Source organism: Vigna radiata, chromosome 7, assembly GCF_000741045.1.
Source record: "Vigna radiata var. radiata cultivar VC1973A chromosome 7, Vradiata_ver6, whole genome shotgun sequence".
In the NCBI taxonomy this organism is placed as follows: Eukaryota; Viridiplantae; Streptophyta; class Magnoliopsida; order Fabales; family Fabaceae; genus Vigna; species Vigna radiata.
The window spans coordinates 19,122,567-19,138,821 of NC_028357.1; the positions used below are offsets into that span (position 1 = coordinate 19,122,567).

The 16,255-nt window shown below is 35.6% G+C and overlaps 3 protein-coding genes and 1 non-coding gene across 8 annotated transcripts; 3 read left to right on the plus strand and 1 right to left on the minus strand.

The window, feature by feature from the left end:
- Positions 1-4,140: 4,140 nt before the first annotated feature.
- TRNAI-UAU lies at positions 4,141-4,214 on the plus strand. The gene has a single exon. It is a non-coding gene; the product is annotated as a tRNA-Ile (tRNA).
- Positions 4,215-4,387: 173 nt separating this feature from the next.
- LOC106765560 (protein IQ-DOMAIN 1) lies at positions 4,388-9,101 on the plus strand. Of its 4 annotated transcripts, none has more exons than XM_022783215.1 (7): positions 4,390-4,690; positions 4,798-4,878; positions 6,229-6,341; positions 6,917-7,048; positions 7,281-7,508; positions 8,234-8,347; positions 8,440-9,101. In XM_022783215.1, exons 3-7 carry the CDS (start codon positions 6,267-6,269, stop codon positions 8,773-8,775), a joined length of 885 nt encoding a protein of 294 aa, XP_022638936.1. In that variant the 5' UTR covers positions 4,390-4,690; positions 4,798-4,878; positions 6,229-6,266; the 3' UTR covers positions 8,776-9,101. The 4 variants fall into 4 exon arrangements, with proteins under 4 accessions (XP_014505716.1, XP_022638936.1, XP_014505714.1 ...); XM_014650228.2 differs by having other exon boundaries at positions 4,798-4,859; XM_014650229.2 differs by having other exon boundaries at positions 4,390-4,878.
- Positions 9,102-10,420: 1,319 nt separating this feature from the next.
- LOC106767207 (nudix hydrolase 15, mitochondrial) lies at positions 10,421-12,614 on the plus strand. 2 transcript variants are annotated; one of them, XM_014652047.2, is made up of 4 exons: positions 10,426-10,837; positions 10,962-11,104; positions 12,108-12,227; positions 12,309-12,614. In XM_014652047.2, exons 1-4 carry the CDS (start codon positions 10,459-10,461, stop codon positions 12,531-12,533), a joined length of 867 nt encoding a protein of 288 aa, XP_014507533.1. In that variant the 5' UTR covers positions 10,426-10,458; the 3' UTR covers positions 12,534-12,614. The 2 variants fall into 2 exon arrangements, with proteins under 2 accessions (XP_022638937.1, XP_014507533.1); XM_022783216.1 differs by lacking the exon at positions 12,108-12,227 and having other exon boundaries at positions 10,421-10,837.
- Positions 12,615-13,632: 1,018 nt separating this feature from the next.
- LOC106767465 (magnesium-chelatase subunit ChlI, chloroplastic) lies at positions 13,633-15,938 on the minus strand. Its single transcript, XM_014652370.2, has 3 exons — positions 15,611-15,938; positions 15,417-15,529; positions 13,633-14,975 (listed from the first exon to the last, which is right to left on the minus strand). The coding sequence occupies exons 1-3, from the start codon at positions 15,705-15,707 to the stop codon at positions 13,923-13,925; spliced, it is 1,263 nt and encodes a 420-aa protein (XP_014507856.1). The 5' UTR covers positions 15,708-15,938; the 3' UTR covers positions 13,633-13,922.
- Positions 15,939-16,255: the final 317 nt, after the last annotated feature.

Consider the following 16,255-nt stretch of genomic DNA (forward strand, 5'->3'; position numbering starts at 1 on the left):
GTTCAACTTTCTCCCATTCAAACAGTTCACACAAGGACATCTAAACTTCACTTCATCGTCAGTTCTCCCCTCATTACGTTGCGCAAATTGTATAAATTCCTCTACACCTCTCTCGTACTCAGCACTAATACGTGGTAAATTAATCCAATTTCGATCCATATTCCTAAATTTGACGAAATTACAATTATAAATTATAATTTATAAAATTATAAATTCAATCATACAATCAATTAAGTCATACAATCATACCAATTAATAATCTCTTAAGAAACTTTCATGATATATATGCAGGCATATAATTTTTCAACAATTTGTGTCTAAGTTGAATGAATTTTAGTTCTTAGTATGTAATTCTTTTATTTCTAAGTTTGGGGCAACTATTTTCATAATTTATAGGAAATGGACAATGAGCCCTTTGTCTTTTATGTAGGTAGATTGTGCAAAAGGTCATTTCCACACTCTTTTGTAAAATCCCAGCAACCATGCACAACCAAANTAGCAATTTTATATCATCATAGTCACACTATCATGCACAGCGAAAATAGCAAATGGGTAATTTTGTTCCTCACTCACACACTCACACAATCACCGATCATGTACAAAATCAATTGAAATCCATTGAAAGAACATTCATCACAAGCAATCAGACATCAAACCAGGTTAGCTTCCATACCTTTTTATGGTGCGACAGAGAAAAGAGGCACGACGGAGAAGAAAGGCGCGACAGAGAGGAGCGGCCTATTCCGGTAGAGACGAAGTCCGACGTCAATGTGGAGGTGGAGGGTGCGACGGCGGAGGAACAACGGCGGAGGCACGACGACGGAGGGCGCGACGACAAAGACGATGGCGCAGAAGCAGCAGTGGCGTTTTCGCAGAGGAGGCAGCGAGAAAACTCAGAATCGCGTGGAAGAAGATGAAACTGTTCTTTTTTTTTAACCTTCAGAAGAGAATCTGTCGCGGTTCTACACTTAACCGCGGCATATTCTATTTTCTACCGCGGTTCTATACTTAACCGTGGCCTATTTATTTTAAAAAAATAATACAAAATGGCAATTTTGTTATTATTTTTAAACTATATGCCGCGGTTCAGCGCCCAACCGAGGCATATTCCCCAGATCAGGGAATAGGCCGCAGTTCTCTGGCCAACCGCGGCCTATTCTCCAACGTTCAGAAACGCTTTAACTGCCTTCCCAACTGCTTTTTGGGGAATGTCAGCCCCTGCATTAAATTGACAGGGGAATAAGCCGCGGTTGGTCAGAGAACCGCGGCCTATTCCCCTGTCAATTTAATGTAGGAGGTGGCAGGGGGAATAGGTCGCGGTTGGTCAGAGAACCGCGGCCTATTCCCCCTGCCACCTGCTGACATTCCCCAACAGTCAGCCCCTGCATTAAATTGACAGGGGAATAGGCAGCGGTTGGTCAGAGAACCGCGGCCTATTCCCCCTGCCACCTGCTGACATTCCCCAATAGTCAGCCCCTGCATTAAATTGACAGGGGAATAGGCAGCGGTTGGTCAGAGAACCGCGGCCTATTCCCCTGTCATTAAATTTTTTTCTCTGACGTGGAGTCAAAGGGGTTGGTTGACAGGGGTATATGCCGCGGTTATGTGGGGAACCGCGGCATATAAGTTCAATTTATTTACAAAAGTGCCACCGCGCAGCATTATGCTGCGGTTTCTGATGAACCGTGGCATAATGTGCGCTGTATAAACCCTTTTTTTTACTAGTGTGTAAATCAACAAAACATGTTCAACAGATATAACAAACATTTCAGAACAAGAACATATAATATTGGAACATGTGTATTGTTATTAAGCATTGTGTTGTCATCATCAAAAACTAGTTTGATATAGAGTTTGTGTTTTCAACAATCTCAACAAATAGGACATAAAAATAACAAAAAACGGGTCCAGGCACAAAACAGATCATAAAAATAGCAGAAAACTGATCCAAAACTCGCTATGGTTGACTTTTTCAACATTTTGGTTAACTGTTGATTTTTCTCGTTGACTGGTTGACTTTTTTACATTCTGGTTGACTTTTATACACTACAACTCCTTGATACTTCAACCCTTCTTTCAAATCATTCCAAAAACCTACAAAATCAGGAGAATTTAGTAATAAAATCATCAAGTATATCCTCAACTCTCTTATTCACAAAACTAAAGCAAAAACAAGAGTCAAAGCAAGTTTTTAAGTCATTGACGGTGTGTTTTGTATCAAATTTAAGTATAAAAATAACTGTTTTTAAACTGCTATCATGTAGACATTGGGTCCCTATGTTATCAAAATTGTTTGACTTCAGTCCTATCCGTTTAACGGTGTTAAAATTGATAACGTTAAAGTTACTATGGATGTGAGTTATGCAAGAAATGTTGACGTGGCATTTAATTGGCCTAAATTCAATTGACATGGCCGCCAGAGTTTGGGTTACGTGTATATTGAAAATTTAGGGTTTTTAATTGGGGAAATAAATCCCCTTTCTCTCGTGGGTTTGCAAACCCCAATCCCCAATTTCCTTTTCTCTTCGTTCTACAATGGGGAAGTTATGATGGAGATGCGGGATGCTCCTTTGTCTTCCATGGAATTTATACCTACCTGCAAGGTATGGTTAGCGGATCGAATCAAATAAACGATAAAAAGTGAAAAATAGAATGAATTTATACCTTCAAGGAGGCCTTAAGGCGCCTCTCGGGATGACGATCAGGGGGCAAGTTGTCGGCAACAGTCATCTGAGCAATGGCATCATCCAAAGATCTCGCTTTGATGATAGAATCGTCGCGATTAGTGTTGGACACCAGAACCATTCTCTCGTACTCATCCTGTGCAGTAGTGTGACTCTATCGCTTCTTCACCTCCTTCGCCTTCCTCTCAACCTCCGGATAAGTCTCTTCCTCCTTCTTCTTTGCAGCTCGTGACCTAGAGCCCTCGGACTCTTGACAATACTAATCCTCCTTTTGTCAAGTCTCCTCCTTGCACCCCGTTTCCGCCGCGCTCTTACGCGCCCTCGCTGCCTCCACCTTGGTGTTCACCCCTTACTTAGGGTTTACTTTTCTTTTCGTGTTGATGCTGCTATATCAAAAGGCATGTACGGCTGAGGTAGAAGAGAAGCTGGAAAAGACTGAGTTTGATCCGCAAGAAAGAGAATTGGGTCTGAAAAAAGGAGGCTCTAACTCACCCATGGTAGCAGTTGACGAAAAAGAAGCCATATATGTGTTGCACCAAGGAAATTATAGAAGAATTAAAATAAAATTAATAATTAAATTGGATTTGTATTTTACCACATTGGATATTTATTTTGCCACATCAATTAACATTTAACGTTGTTACTATCAACTTAACAGATAGAACTGAAGTCAAACAATTTTGATAACATAAGGACCCAATGTCTATATATTTAAATTGGGTACTAAACTGAAAATTACCACTTAACATAAGGATCAATTAAGTATTTAAGTCTTTTTCAAAAAATACTAGAAAAAAGTCCTACTACTAATTTCTTAACTATAATGCTTAAATTTATATGAAAACCAATGTGTGTGATGATGTGTTTAGTTTTTAAAATACACAATCATTATTTCAATATCTTGAACTTTAAGGAATACCCTCACTCTCGTCATTTTGATTTTTTTTTATATAATTTAAACTTGTGTCAGGTAATATTTTCTTTGCAAAGTGTTTATCGTGATACATACACCACAAAAAATGTCATCTAACATTACGTTAAGAATCCAAATTATTTATATTAGTGATTTATATTTTGCTAAACAAGAATCAAGTTGAAAAATCAAGCATTGAATCTTTAATAAATGAAATGTTCATTTAAACCACATCAACAAGAGATAACTTTGTTTACAAGTGTGAGAGAAGAAATGTTACATTGAATAAAAAGAATAGATTAATTAAACCATGTAAGCCTTATCATCTCATGAAAGCAACAAGAAGGGAATCAGACGTATAGCTATACATGAAGGTCCACAAAATGTATTTTCATGAGTTATTTCAAAATACAGCTGTCCTACCAAAACTATTTTAGGCAAATACATAGAATTGACATTTGAATATCCAAAATTAATAATTGAATCCTTCCATGAACAGATTTATATTGGGAGAAATAAAGTAAAATTCTGAAAAATTAATGTGGTCCCGTAGCTCAGTTGGTTAGAGCGTTGGTCTTATGAGCCGAAGGTCGCGAGTTCGAGCCTCGCCGGGACCAAGTCATTAGAAGTTTTCAACATCCGAATTTTTTGGAAGTTGCATCAACGTTAAATCTATGGTTCATTTTGTTGATACGAAGTCAAACGTCACAATCAACGTGTTCGTCTTATCCCCAAAGATGAAAAAAATTGCTTTTGTAAATTCATGTTCATCAATAGAAAAAAAGTGCCAAAAAAGCAACACAGTCAACGTCAAGATTCTGTTTTCACGGTTTGTTCTGCTGTCGTTATAACTCTAGCTGTAGCCTCCGTTGTTGAATTTCTCCAAAATGCTACCGTGTCATGTAATATTACGTTACTCTATCTATCAGACTAAACTGCACGCCAATTTTCATATTTTCACTTCTTTTTCAGATGTGGGCCTTGTGGTGTTTATGTGCGTTTGTTGAGCCTTTGATTGAGCGAGACAGAGAAAAGAGAGATTTTTCTCTAGTATATTTTTTTGTTTGTTTTCTTTCTCCTTGTGAAATCAAAGGTGTTCCATTATTCATATTCAACTCCTACCTTTTGTTCCCTTTGATATTTCCTTCCTCTTTACTTCTATCCTGATATTAGTGTTCCCCACTTCTTTTTTCCATCCAGAAAACTTGTTGCACAAGTGAGGAAAAAGGGGTTGCCTTGGACACTTCTTCCCTTGTTCTCTGGTATGCCATCCCTCCTCAGGTGCTTTTTGTTTGTTCTTGCAGTGTTTTGTCCATTTTCTAGATTCATAAACGTGATTTTGGGTGTCCAGTTGGGTGTGTTATGAGACCCAGATGGATTTTAATTTTGTGGTATTTTGATTAGTTTTCGAGGCAACTAAGCATATATCTTTTTTTAATTTATTAAGTAGTTTAGTACTTTAGTTGGTGATCCGTGTTTCTGGTGCTGCTTGTGAGTCTGATATGGAAGGAATACATACCATTCGGTAGTTTTATTATGAATTCCTGTTGGCTGGGAGATTATTGTTGGGATTTGTTTATTTCTACAAATGGAATGATAATAGTAACCGAAGTTTTGTTCAAAATGAGCAAATAATTTTGTTTCCCTGGCTGCAAACTATGACGCAGTCTGATAGATGTTTGTTCTCTGATCTTCTTGTTATTGCTGATAAAATTGAGTTGTACAGTGATTATCAAGACCAGTGGTAGTAAATTTGTTTATATTCTGGTTGTACAACCAAAGTTCTTCTTGGCATAAGCATAATAGTACTGGTTATATGGTGATGTAGATCCGTGATTAGGGAAGGGAAGAAGAGATAGAGGGAAAGGGAGACAGGAAGTGGGAGAAATAAATCATTGTTGGAAAAGTAGATTGGGGAAAAAGAAACAGAATTTTAAAATAATTTCAAGCATCAATTCAAATCTAATTCCAAAACTTATTAAGCTGTCATATCCTTGAATTGGAAAACCCAGCATGCTTTAATATTAGTAAAAAAGTACCCTTCAACCTTAAAATACTAAATTCCCTAAATTTTACTTGCACCATGCACCTTAAAATGCAAGTATTTATTTGAATTTAGATTCTCTGCTGGTTTTTTCTGTGCTGTTTCTCTGTTGTACCATCAAAATACACTGACAGTGGACACTGATTTTTATGTTTTAAAATATACTAAAATGATTTTTAAAGTACCATTGTGTACTTTTAATATTCAGTAGAGGACAACATAAAAAAAAAACAAAAAAACAAAAAAACAATGGAGAAACTGGACTCTATTTATTTCCTATATCACAATATTACATTATTTCTTTCTTTCTGAATCAATATGATAAATGATATCATATAAATGTTTCATGGATGAAGAATTCTACACTAATAATATATATTGAGCTTTACTATAAATTACTTCCACAAGGATATAATCTTGAAGGGACAAATGTTTGAAGAAATAGGTTCAATGTTTTCAGTTAGTTATTTGGATAAATAGAAAAACAACCAATGTGGACAGATCACTGCAACTCTAACAGTCTTTCCTCTTCTGTTTATGAACAAATCTTTATGTGTAGTGATGTGCTATTTTTTTAATATTCTCAGGGTTATGTTAGTTTGAAAGAAGCTATTTGACATCAAGAATGGGTTCAGGTGATTGGTTTAAGACAATAATTAACTCAAAAAAATCAAAAGAAGGAAGGTCAAAGAAAGTAAAGGTACAATACATTATCTGTCTTAGTTTCTTGGTTTGAATTTGTCATGGATAAATGAGTTTGAAAAATTCATCGTAAACCTCTTTGCTTTCATTATTTTCTAGGAAAAAAAATAAATCTCTTTGAATGCTTTGAAGGTAATTTATCTTGATCATGCAGTATGAGAGATTGAACTGTGAGTAAGTTAATACTTTGGTGTTATAAATTGAAAGTCAAAGTTTAGATTTGTTCTACATTAAGTAATTCAGAGTTTTTGGACCGCAACAGCAAGAACCAACCCTTATCTCACTTTCTGGGGTGAGTCAGTTAACTTGAATCAGTTGATGCCACTCGGCTCAATATAATTAGTTTTCAAACAGTACTTCTAGAAATTGAAGTTTTATCTTGAGTCTGGCAACATGTATATGAGAAGCAGCCTCTTAATTGTCCTGTTTATTTATTTTTTCTTTAGGCTGCAGCAACGTTATTTGTTAGAATATATTGGTACTTGTTATTTTTAGGGTTGTTGTGGCCTAATATCCGCACATAATATACTCACATTTTGATATAGAGATTCATGGGAATTAATTATGTTTCAGACTAAGATTTATAAAGGGAAAAAGTCCAGCGGTTTAGCAAATGGCATTAAAAGCAAAAATCTAGAGTCAGCTGGAGTTTCAATTGAAACTATTGCTGCAACAAGGATTCAAACAGCATTCCGAGCTTATAAGGTATGCCAAAGTGAAAAACTCAAAGAGACAAACCAAGTCAAACCTAACTAGGTTGATTTAAGCACATCCATAACAGGCACATTATGTGTGTGTCTGTCTGTAATGCATACCATTTATTATGACATTCTTTTCTTGCTGACAGATGTGTGAATCATGTATTTATTACTATGTGCAAGGTTTCTGTTAATGTCTTCTGATTCTGTTTTGAGGTGCTGACTTTTGAAATTACCAGGCTAGAAAACATTTACGTCGCTTGAGAGGATTCACAAAACTGAGAACCCTGACTCAAGGTTTCTCTGTTCAAAAACAAGCTAGTACAACTATAACTCATCTTCATTCATGGACCAAGATACAGGCTGAGATTAGAGCTCGTCGAATATGTATGGTGACAGAAGACAGGCTCAGACGGAAGAAACTACATTCTCAACTAAAACTAGAGGCCAAGATTCATGACCTTGAGGTAACCTTCCCTACTACATGGTATGCTGGCTTGCACAGCTAATAAATTCAGTCATCATATAATGGATTTGCTTTCTTCTCAAATTGTTGCCGGTTTGTTGATCAGTCTCTCCACTACTCTGATTATATATATCAATAGCCAAATGTATATTTATGATTTCATTGGTTTCTCTGTTTCAAATATGTATTTAATGTGGTATTATTTTAAAGATCGCTTTACGGTTTGCTATGTGATTAGTAAATGGCCAAATGCATTAAGTGATTGGAACAGTGTCATGAGTGGAGAGTCTCCACATGAGTCAGTTTGTGCAAAATCTCTCACATGCATATAATAAATCTTTGGGCATAACAAACATGCCCTTGTTTATTTCATGGAAAGGCAATGGTCAAATTCTAGTTAAGAAATCCACTTTTGTTTATACAGAGGCTCCTATCTTGTTGTATTAGATATCATAGAATGCATTTCTATCTTTGTAGAAACTCTCTTCTGTTTTCTATACTACCAAGTTGAAATTCTTAACGAGATATCCTAAAACATGTGTTCCTAATTGAAATCAGATTCCAGATATTAGTTTTTCCTAGTCAAGTAAAGATGAAATGCTTGGAATCTCTTATCATTGACCTTTTAATAGTGGTGTGCAATGCAATAATTTCATTAGATACAAGAAATGGATAGAACCCTCTTCAGTCACCCTTTTCTTGACCAACAGTTTAAACAAATAACAGGTGGAATGGAGTGGTGGTTCTGAAACCATGGAGAAAATCCTTGCAAGGTTACACTTACGAGAAGAAGCAGCAGTTAAACGGGAAAGAAGTATGGCATATGCCTTCTCTCATCAGGTAGGTTAAATCTTATTAACGAGAAATAGTTACACAACCTTGTTTCCCTTGGTTCTTCAGAAAATCATACGCATATCTTATGAACAACACAGTGGAGGGCCAACTCTAGCCAAGGTCTAGGCAATTACGAACTTGGCAAAGCTAGTTGGAGTTGGAGCTGGAAAGACCGTTGGATTGCTGCACGCCCTTGGGAAAGCCGTGTCCCCAGTGTTACCATTAGCCCCAGGAAAGATCAAAATAAGATGTCAAGTAAAGTTAAAAAGGATAAGAAATCATCAACATCAAAACAACCAGTTTCAGTTAAAACTCCTTCAGCTAATGATAAAGGAACTAAACCCTTAGGTAATCCCAAAGGAACTGCTAAAGCTAGAAGAAGATTGTCTTACCCTGCTACAGAGAAAAAAACAGTGCAAGAAGGAAAGCAATGAGTGTACTCTAGCTGATGCAAACAACATAATCATGCATACTTTATCAAGGATATATCGTTTAGCATTAGCAGTGAAATTGGTTTTTAAGTGGCTACAGTTACAGTGTGTATAAAGATAAAAAGGCAATCTGTTTTCCTTTATTTATTGGATTGCTTCCAATTTGTGCATATGAATGCGAGTGAAATTCAATCATAGTGATAGGAAATGGACCAACAAACCAGCATTTGTGTGATTTGTTGATTGGTTTTTGTTATCTTCAATATTGTATATTTAGTGCAATGTTGAGACGAATATAGATAGATTAACAGTTCTTTTTCCCCACTTCATTTTGTTGTAGAAAGATTTTGAAGCTGATTCTTGCTAATTTCTTGATGTTTAATTTTACATCATCGCATATATAACATGACATAACATGTCATTTTTCAACTGTATTACTAGTTTTGTAAGTTAATAAACTTCTTCTGATTTTTATATGTTCGTGGCCGCACCACTATTGTTCATAATAGTTTATGGAAAGAAAAATGAAAGGAAAATGATATTTTATAAATGTATAAGAAATTTGTTAGGAAGAGATATGTTAAGTTCATAAAAAAGTGAAAAAAAAAATATGCAGACATATAAGTAATATCCTCAATGCAAAGGGGATGCACTTTAATAAAAAAAATCATTTATATAATTAATATCCTCAAACTTATTAAAAAAACCATTTATATAATTAATTCATTTGAACCAATATCCTCAACGCAATAGGTGAATGACTTTAATTAAAGTAAAGCATGATGATCTTACTTTAGTATTCTAAGGAGATAACAAAATAAAGAATTGCTTAAACAAATTTCTTCCTAAAGATTTTAGGTGAGAAAAAAAAAAAGATAAATAAAATTTTTTTTTGGAAGTTAGAATTATTTTAAACACAAGTTAAAAAAAATCTAGAAAGGGTATTTGATATAGCTTATATATAGATTAATTTTAGTTTATGGAGAAGTTAATAAAAGTTCATTATAAGAAGAAAATATCAACTTAATATTTTCTTAAACTAAAATTTAATAAGATAGGATTTAGAGAGAATAATATTCAATATTTTAGACTCTAATATATAAACAAATTTTAACCCAAAAAGATGTTAATTTTTTTTCTTATTAGGAGGAGCCTTTCCAAACAAAACTAGTACAAAACAGTTTATTTTTCTTGTCTCCTTGTAGAAGAAAAAAAAAACATTATATTCTTTTGACTTCACGATCAAATTTTACAGCTTGCAACCACTTAAAGGGGATCTAAGAGTAATTCTCATTAAGCGTTTGTCAAACGTCAAAATAAACACACCATGAGATTGTGCCCATATCGACAATGAAAATGGTTATTGATTTATTATTCATAATGCATGCCACTCAACAAAAATTATACTCATCACTCAAAGAAACATTGGTAGTTTATATCCCTTTTCATAAATTAAATACCACCTTATATCCCCTTTTATTAATCATAAAGATTTTTGTGTTGAATAAACATTGGTAGAACCTTTTACGAAAAACAGTTATTTTCAATAAAAAGAATATTGTGTTCATGCTGGACACGTATTTCAACTTTAACTGATTTCTTAAAAAAAAAAAATGCATTGTACCTAGCTTAAGAGAAAGTGTGCATAAAGCAGATTGAGTAGTTGGAGGTTCTATTTTAACTGTGATGCACATGGTTTCCTTTGTGAGAACATCAGCAACAATAAGATCTTTATTACCCAGAGCATCAACTATCTCTAAAATCATGGATTCTTCTTCCAACGCGGGTACGGGAGGATCTCAGAGGCTTTTTACGCTGGCACAGCACCTTCGACAGTACAAGGCCCCTTCTTTCCCTGAAGATATTGTGGAGCAGCGGATTGAAGAAAGTGGTGGAAAGGTTGTTACGCAGGTGGGTTTTCCAGAAGCGGCAACCCCAGTTGGTCAAAACCCAGAAAAATTCAGACCCAAAAAAGCTGCTGTTTTGATTTGCCTCTTTGAAGGGGATGATGGGGATCTAAGAGTCATTCTCACTAAGCGTTCTTCCAAGCTCTCTACTCACTCGGGTCAGTCTAAACGAAGTTTCTATCGTTTTTCTTTTCATGGTGTTGAATTTTGTTTTAAAATAAATACAATTTGGGTTGTCGGGATTGAGGGTTGAATTGTTTGTTTCATGTGTTGTTTTTGCAGGTGAGGTTGCGTTGCCCGGTGGGAAAGCGGAGGAGGGGGATAAGGATGATGGGGACACTGCAAAAAGAGAGGCAAATGAGGAAATTGGGTTGGACCCGGAACTTGTCAATGTTGTTACTGTCCTTCAACCATTCTTGTCTAAGGTATTTTTTGTTCTATTTGATACTTTTCACTAGCTTGAATGATTAGTGTAAATTTAGATGGATCTCTGTTCTCACTTGCTTCTGGGTGAAAGCAAAGTTGTGTGTTCAGCGTTTATTTGTTATTAGGAATTTTGATGTTGAATTTGGAATTGACGTTATATTTGTTTCATGAAATAGATATGTGAAAGGACGATAAATGGAGGCTTAATGATTTATGAACGATCGTTTGATCTAAAAAATACTCTGAAATTAAGTGACTTTTAATATCAGACCAGGGTTTTGTCTTCTAAATTTTGAATAAACTCAAATTCTCTATCCAGAAAAATGAAGTTCAGTTGAGGTATAGAGTATTTGTTAACAAATTGTGAGTTTTGTCTTTGTTGATCGTACACGTCTGTATAACATAATGCAGTGAGTAATGGATTTACACTAAGATAAATACCCTTCGTTAATATTTCAAGTGTTATTACCCAGAGTTGTCCATTTGTTATATTAGGAATCTGTATCCGAAAAAGACAAACTGATGAGCTTTCTTTTTCAACTATCTAGTAAGGAATGTTACATTGAGTGACTTGTTTTGGCCTTTTGTTTCTTCAACATTGAAGAAATTCGCAGACATATAGAGTGTCCTTACTTGTTAAAGACTGCATGTATCATTGAAGCGAGTAAGGATTGTCAATGAGTCCACAGTTTCTACGTAAATGCTAAAAGAAGTGGCTGACGGCCCTTCATTATCTTATTAGTTCTTAACTTATTATTATTCTTTGATAGTTTGATATGTAAAAGGATTGTATACTTATAAACATGAACAGAAGTGTATATGTTGCCTATTAGACTTACACTACAACATTAAAAATAAACTCTAACCATGTTTATCATCACATTTGTGTTAATGGTTAAACTCCCATTGGTTAGTCTATTTCATTTCACATGTGCTTCATATTATGGGTTGAATGAGAAATTTCCCTCCAGTACTTTTAACTAGACACTGTTTTATTTGTAGCATCTTTTAAGGGTAGTTCCCGTCATTGGCATACTTAATGACAAGAAAGCATTCAAACCTGTTCTAAATCCAGCTGAAGTAGAAGCAGTGTTTGATGCACCTTTGGAAATGTTTCTCAAGGTCTATGCTTGTTCTTTTCATTTTTATCTCGTGTCATCTTCATTCTTTATATCACGTATCTGATGTCATCACTTTAACCAGGATGAAAATCGAAGGCAGGAGGAGAGGGAGTGGATGGGAGAGAAGTTTTTGTTGCATTTCTTTGACTATGGTGTCGGGCATAAAAAATACCTTATATGGGGTTTAACTGCTGGGATCTTGATTAGAGCGGCATCAGTTGTGTACCAACGGCCACCAGCTTTCGTAGAGCAGAATCCTAAATTCAAGGTTCCACAGAATGTATCAAATGATACTACATTACCTTGAATTCATTTTTTTCTGTAACGTTGTCCTTTACATCTGTTCTTAATAATGCAAAAGAAAATCACAACAGAGTTCTGGAAATCATCACAACAGAGTTCTGGAAATCATAACAAGTGTTTACTAAGAAAGGAAGGTCCATCGCATCGCTTGTTAATACATCATAAAGTTGAGAGACTTCTAATAGTCTTGTTTTTACCTTAGTTCTCTGAACATTTACAACACAAAATAATGATAAAAGAATTTCTACTTTAAAAGAGTCTCATACACATCAATATAAGTCATAATGGAGTCTTACAAAAATTCACAATGTTACGTTTGAAAGTCTCGAGAATTAATTTTCCTTTAAAATTGGTGTTCTTAAAATACTGTTGATATTAAAAAGTATTTTATTCTTAAAACTCAGAGTCATAAGGTCCAATTCCTAATTTTAAGATTCTTATCGTGTTTCATTAGCATGTGTTCGTTGAGAACCTTTTCTATAAAGCCTTGCGTCTTAAATTTAAAATTTTCATGTCACATCAGCATATTATAAGATCTAAATTTTAAAGTTAAGACTTGTGTCTTAAATTTAAAACTCTTGTATACTTGTATCCTAAATGTAAAGATTTTTGTTAAGACTGTCTGATACTTGAGTTTGACCTCTGTCCTTCTCAGAGTTGTAGGAACCTAACAAAACTATGGGTCTTTTCTTATATTGTCTCGGACTCAATTGTTTGGTCCCCCACTGATATACTCGTGAAAAGTTGCAAGATTTGACTTGTTAGTTAGATGAATTAATATGGTTTGAGGAAGAAGCCACGTGGCATTTACCATCACTGAGTGTTGGAAGGCCTACTTTTAAATAGAGTGCATCATCTATAGAATTTTAGTTGTCTTCCTACAATTCTACTGTATGCAAAGTCCAGTAAATGCCAAATAATATTTAGATGTTGTTGATGTGTTCCATACAACGGTACAAAGGGAAACATTCAGTGTGACAGGCGTGTTTCGAGAAAAGCAAGTACATGCAAAAATATCTTGTCAGATAATTTATATTGGTGTATACACATTTAGATGAGTGGACAAAACATTTCATAATATTAAAAATTTAGCAAAATACTACTTTATTCAAAGCTAAAAAAAGGAACTGCATTTTATTTATGAATGTTCGGTTCAGAAATTGATGAGAAGTACCACTCTCACTCGGTAGATTCCACATTCGGAAGAAACTATAGATCCTCACACCGTACAATGCAAAAGACCTCGAGTTAAATTTTTACACAAGATTTCTGAATCTCGTTCGTGTTAATTTTAAGGAAAATAAAAATCCCCATAGAAAAGGCTAAAATGTAAAAAACCAAGTGGCAAAATATTGAAAAAACACTAGAAAAGACAGACCGTGTTGTACCACATTCAGCGGAAAACCGCATAAAATTTCTGCAGGACAAGTAAACCTGAATCTATCGATTCCAAGGGATCCTTTCGAAGACGGTGCCTCAAGCAGTTGGGGATAACAGTGGCAATATCCTCTACACTTACTTTGGCACTCCCCTTGAGGGCAGCAAGAGCTTTTGCAGCTCTGTTTATCACAATGTCTCCTCTTAATCCATCCACATTCAACTCTGCACAAACCTTGGAGATTTTTACCTTGAGATCACGGTCAATTTGAACAGAAGGAAGAAAACTCCTTGCTGAGGCAATTTGTTGCTGGAGCTTTTCTTGCTGAGCCTTGTAAGAGTGTCGAAATCCTTTTGGGTTTTTGTCAAAACAAGTTCTCTCCTCTACAATCTTCACCCTTAGCTCAGCATCCCTCACAGTCCCTACTTGAGCATGCATTCCAAACCTATCCAGCAGCTGTGGCCTAAGTTCTCCTTCTTCAGGGTTGCCTGAACCAATTAGGATAAACCTAGCGGGATGAGAGACTGATATGCCCTCTCTCTCAACCGTGTTCCAACCTGATGCAGCAGAATCCAACAATACATCAACTAAGTGATCATCCAAAAGGTTAACTTCATCAACATACAGAATTCCCCTATTAGCTTTGGCCAGAAGGCCTGGTTCAAAGGACTTTACACCCTCAGTTAGAGCCTTCTCAATGTCAATTGTCCCACACACTCTATCTTCTGTAGCTCCCAATGGCAAATCCACCATGTTGATTTTGGAGAAGACAACCTGAAGCTGCTCTCCTTTCAACACACGCTCTCTCACTTCAACACCCATGAATTCAGGATCTTCGGGGTCTGAATTATATGGGTCACCAGCAACAACCTTGATTTCAGGAAGCAAATCAACCAATGATCTAACAGTTGTAGACTTCCCTGTTCCCCTATCCCCCATGATCATTAAACCTCCAATCTTGGGATCAATCACGTTTAGGAGAAGACAAAGCTTCATTTCGTCCTGTCCCACTATAGCAGAAAATGGATACACTGGCCTCTGGCTTTCATTAAAAGAAATCTTCTGAGCCTGGATTAAGTTTACAGACTTGAGACGTCATAAACTTATGCCTTACACGGCATTTCATGATGGAACGAAGACACCAAAAAAATAAAAATAAAAAATAAAAACTTATGCCTTTTAATTAAACTCATTTAATTTTATGCTACTAAACTTAATGATGAGGAGCAAAACGACTGAGTAAAACCTAACAGTGTTTGAAGATATTGAAGGCTACATAGAGTATAAGCCCCATTACCCTAACCTTTCCTTCATTTGAGATTTCTTCCCTTGTCCAATCACACCTTGTATGTGAAAGTTCAATAGAAACATAGATACAATGGTCCAAAAACTATGTCCCCAGTGTATGCTATGCTAACAATCACTCGAACAACACAACCTTTAGTTTCCTTGGAAAAAGAATACCCTGTTAAAAATTGTGGCCGTAGAATCGGAACATCCGTAACATACCTGTTCTGAAGCGTTAACTTGAGCGGCAACAGCACTCGCCACTGGGAACGGAGACCTTCCCTTGACGGCGTGAAACCCAAATCCTCTATAAGACTTGGGCCCATATATCTGCACTGCAAAGCCATAATACAAAGAAGAGAAGCGTTAAAAATCACATCACAATCAAACGCAAAAACAAAGGTTGGGATATGTACCAGTAGTTTGGGAGAGCGAATTAGTGGGAAGGGATTGGGGAGAGTGGATTGAAGAATGAGGAAGGGCAATTGAAGAACTGCAAAAGGTGGAAGCCATTGTTTTGTTTGTATGCGCCTTCTTCTTCCTTTGTGTTGTGTTGTTCACGTTGCTTAGCGGTTTGGCTTAACATGGAAGATTCCAGTCACTGTTTTGGTCGTTTCTCTTCCTCGTATCTCCTGCTTTCGGTATGCTACTCCATACTCTCTTGGTCACTTTTCATATCTAGCTTTTGTCCTATTTACAAAATGGAAAACGATTCTTAGATAATCAGTTGACAACAATTTGACAAGAGGTATAATTTGAAAACTTTTTTGAAAGAATTTTTAAAAGGATAATGATACCTAGAAAACATTTTTCTGACAATATTTGAATATGATTTACGTGTCATTATGTGATTGGTCCATGGAGGTATTTAAGATTATTATTATTGATTGTGAAATAATTTTGGACCAATCACAGAATGACACATAGATGATGTTTAAATGTTGTCAAAAAATGTTGTCTAAGTATCATTATTCTTTTCAAAATTCCTATTGGCACTTTCATCTCTGAAAGAATATTCACATACCCTTTTGTTTTGTTTATTTTTCTATTAGACTTTTGTG

Coding starts and splice junctions, on each gene's coding strand:
- LOC106765560 (XM_014650229.2), top strand. CDS start 6,267: ATGGGTTCAGGTGATTGGTTTAAGACAATAATTAACTCAAAAAAATCA. Junction 7,049..7,280: donor CAGCATTCCGAGCTTATAAG/GTATGCCAAAGT, acceptor TGAAATTACCAG/GCTAGAAAACATTTACGTCG. Junction 8,348..8,439: donor CATATGCCTTCTCTCATCAG/GTAGGTTAAATC, acceptor TGAACAACACAG/TGGAGGGCCAACTCTAGCCA.
- LOC106767207 (XM_014652047.2), top strand. CDS start 10,459: ATGCACATGGTTTCCTTTGTGAGAACATCAGCAACAATAAGATCTTTA. Junction 10,838..10,961: donor CAAGCTCTCTACTCACTCGG/GTCAGTCTAAAC, acceptor TTGTTTTTGCAG/GTGAGGTTGCGTTGCCCGGT. Junction 12,228..12,308: donor CTTTGGAAATGTTTCTCAAG/GTCTATGCTTGT, acceptor CACTTTAACCAG/GATGAAAATCGAAGGCAGGA.
- LOC106767465 (XM_014652370.2), bottom strand. CDS start 15,707: ATGGCTTCCACCTTTTGCAGTTCTTCAATTGCCCTTCCTCATTCTTCA. Junction 15,530..15,610: donor TTCGCTCTCCCAAACTACTG/GTACATATCCCA, acceptor ATGGCTTTGCAG/TGCAGATATATGGGCCCAAG. Junction 14,976..15,416: donor AAGTTAACGCTTCAGAACAG/GTATGTTACGGA, acceptor AACTTAATCCAG/GCTCAGAAGATTTCTTTTAA.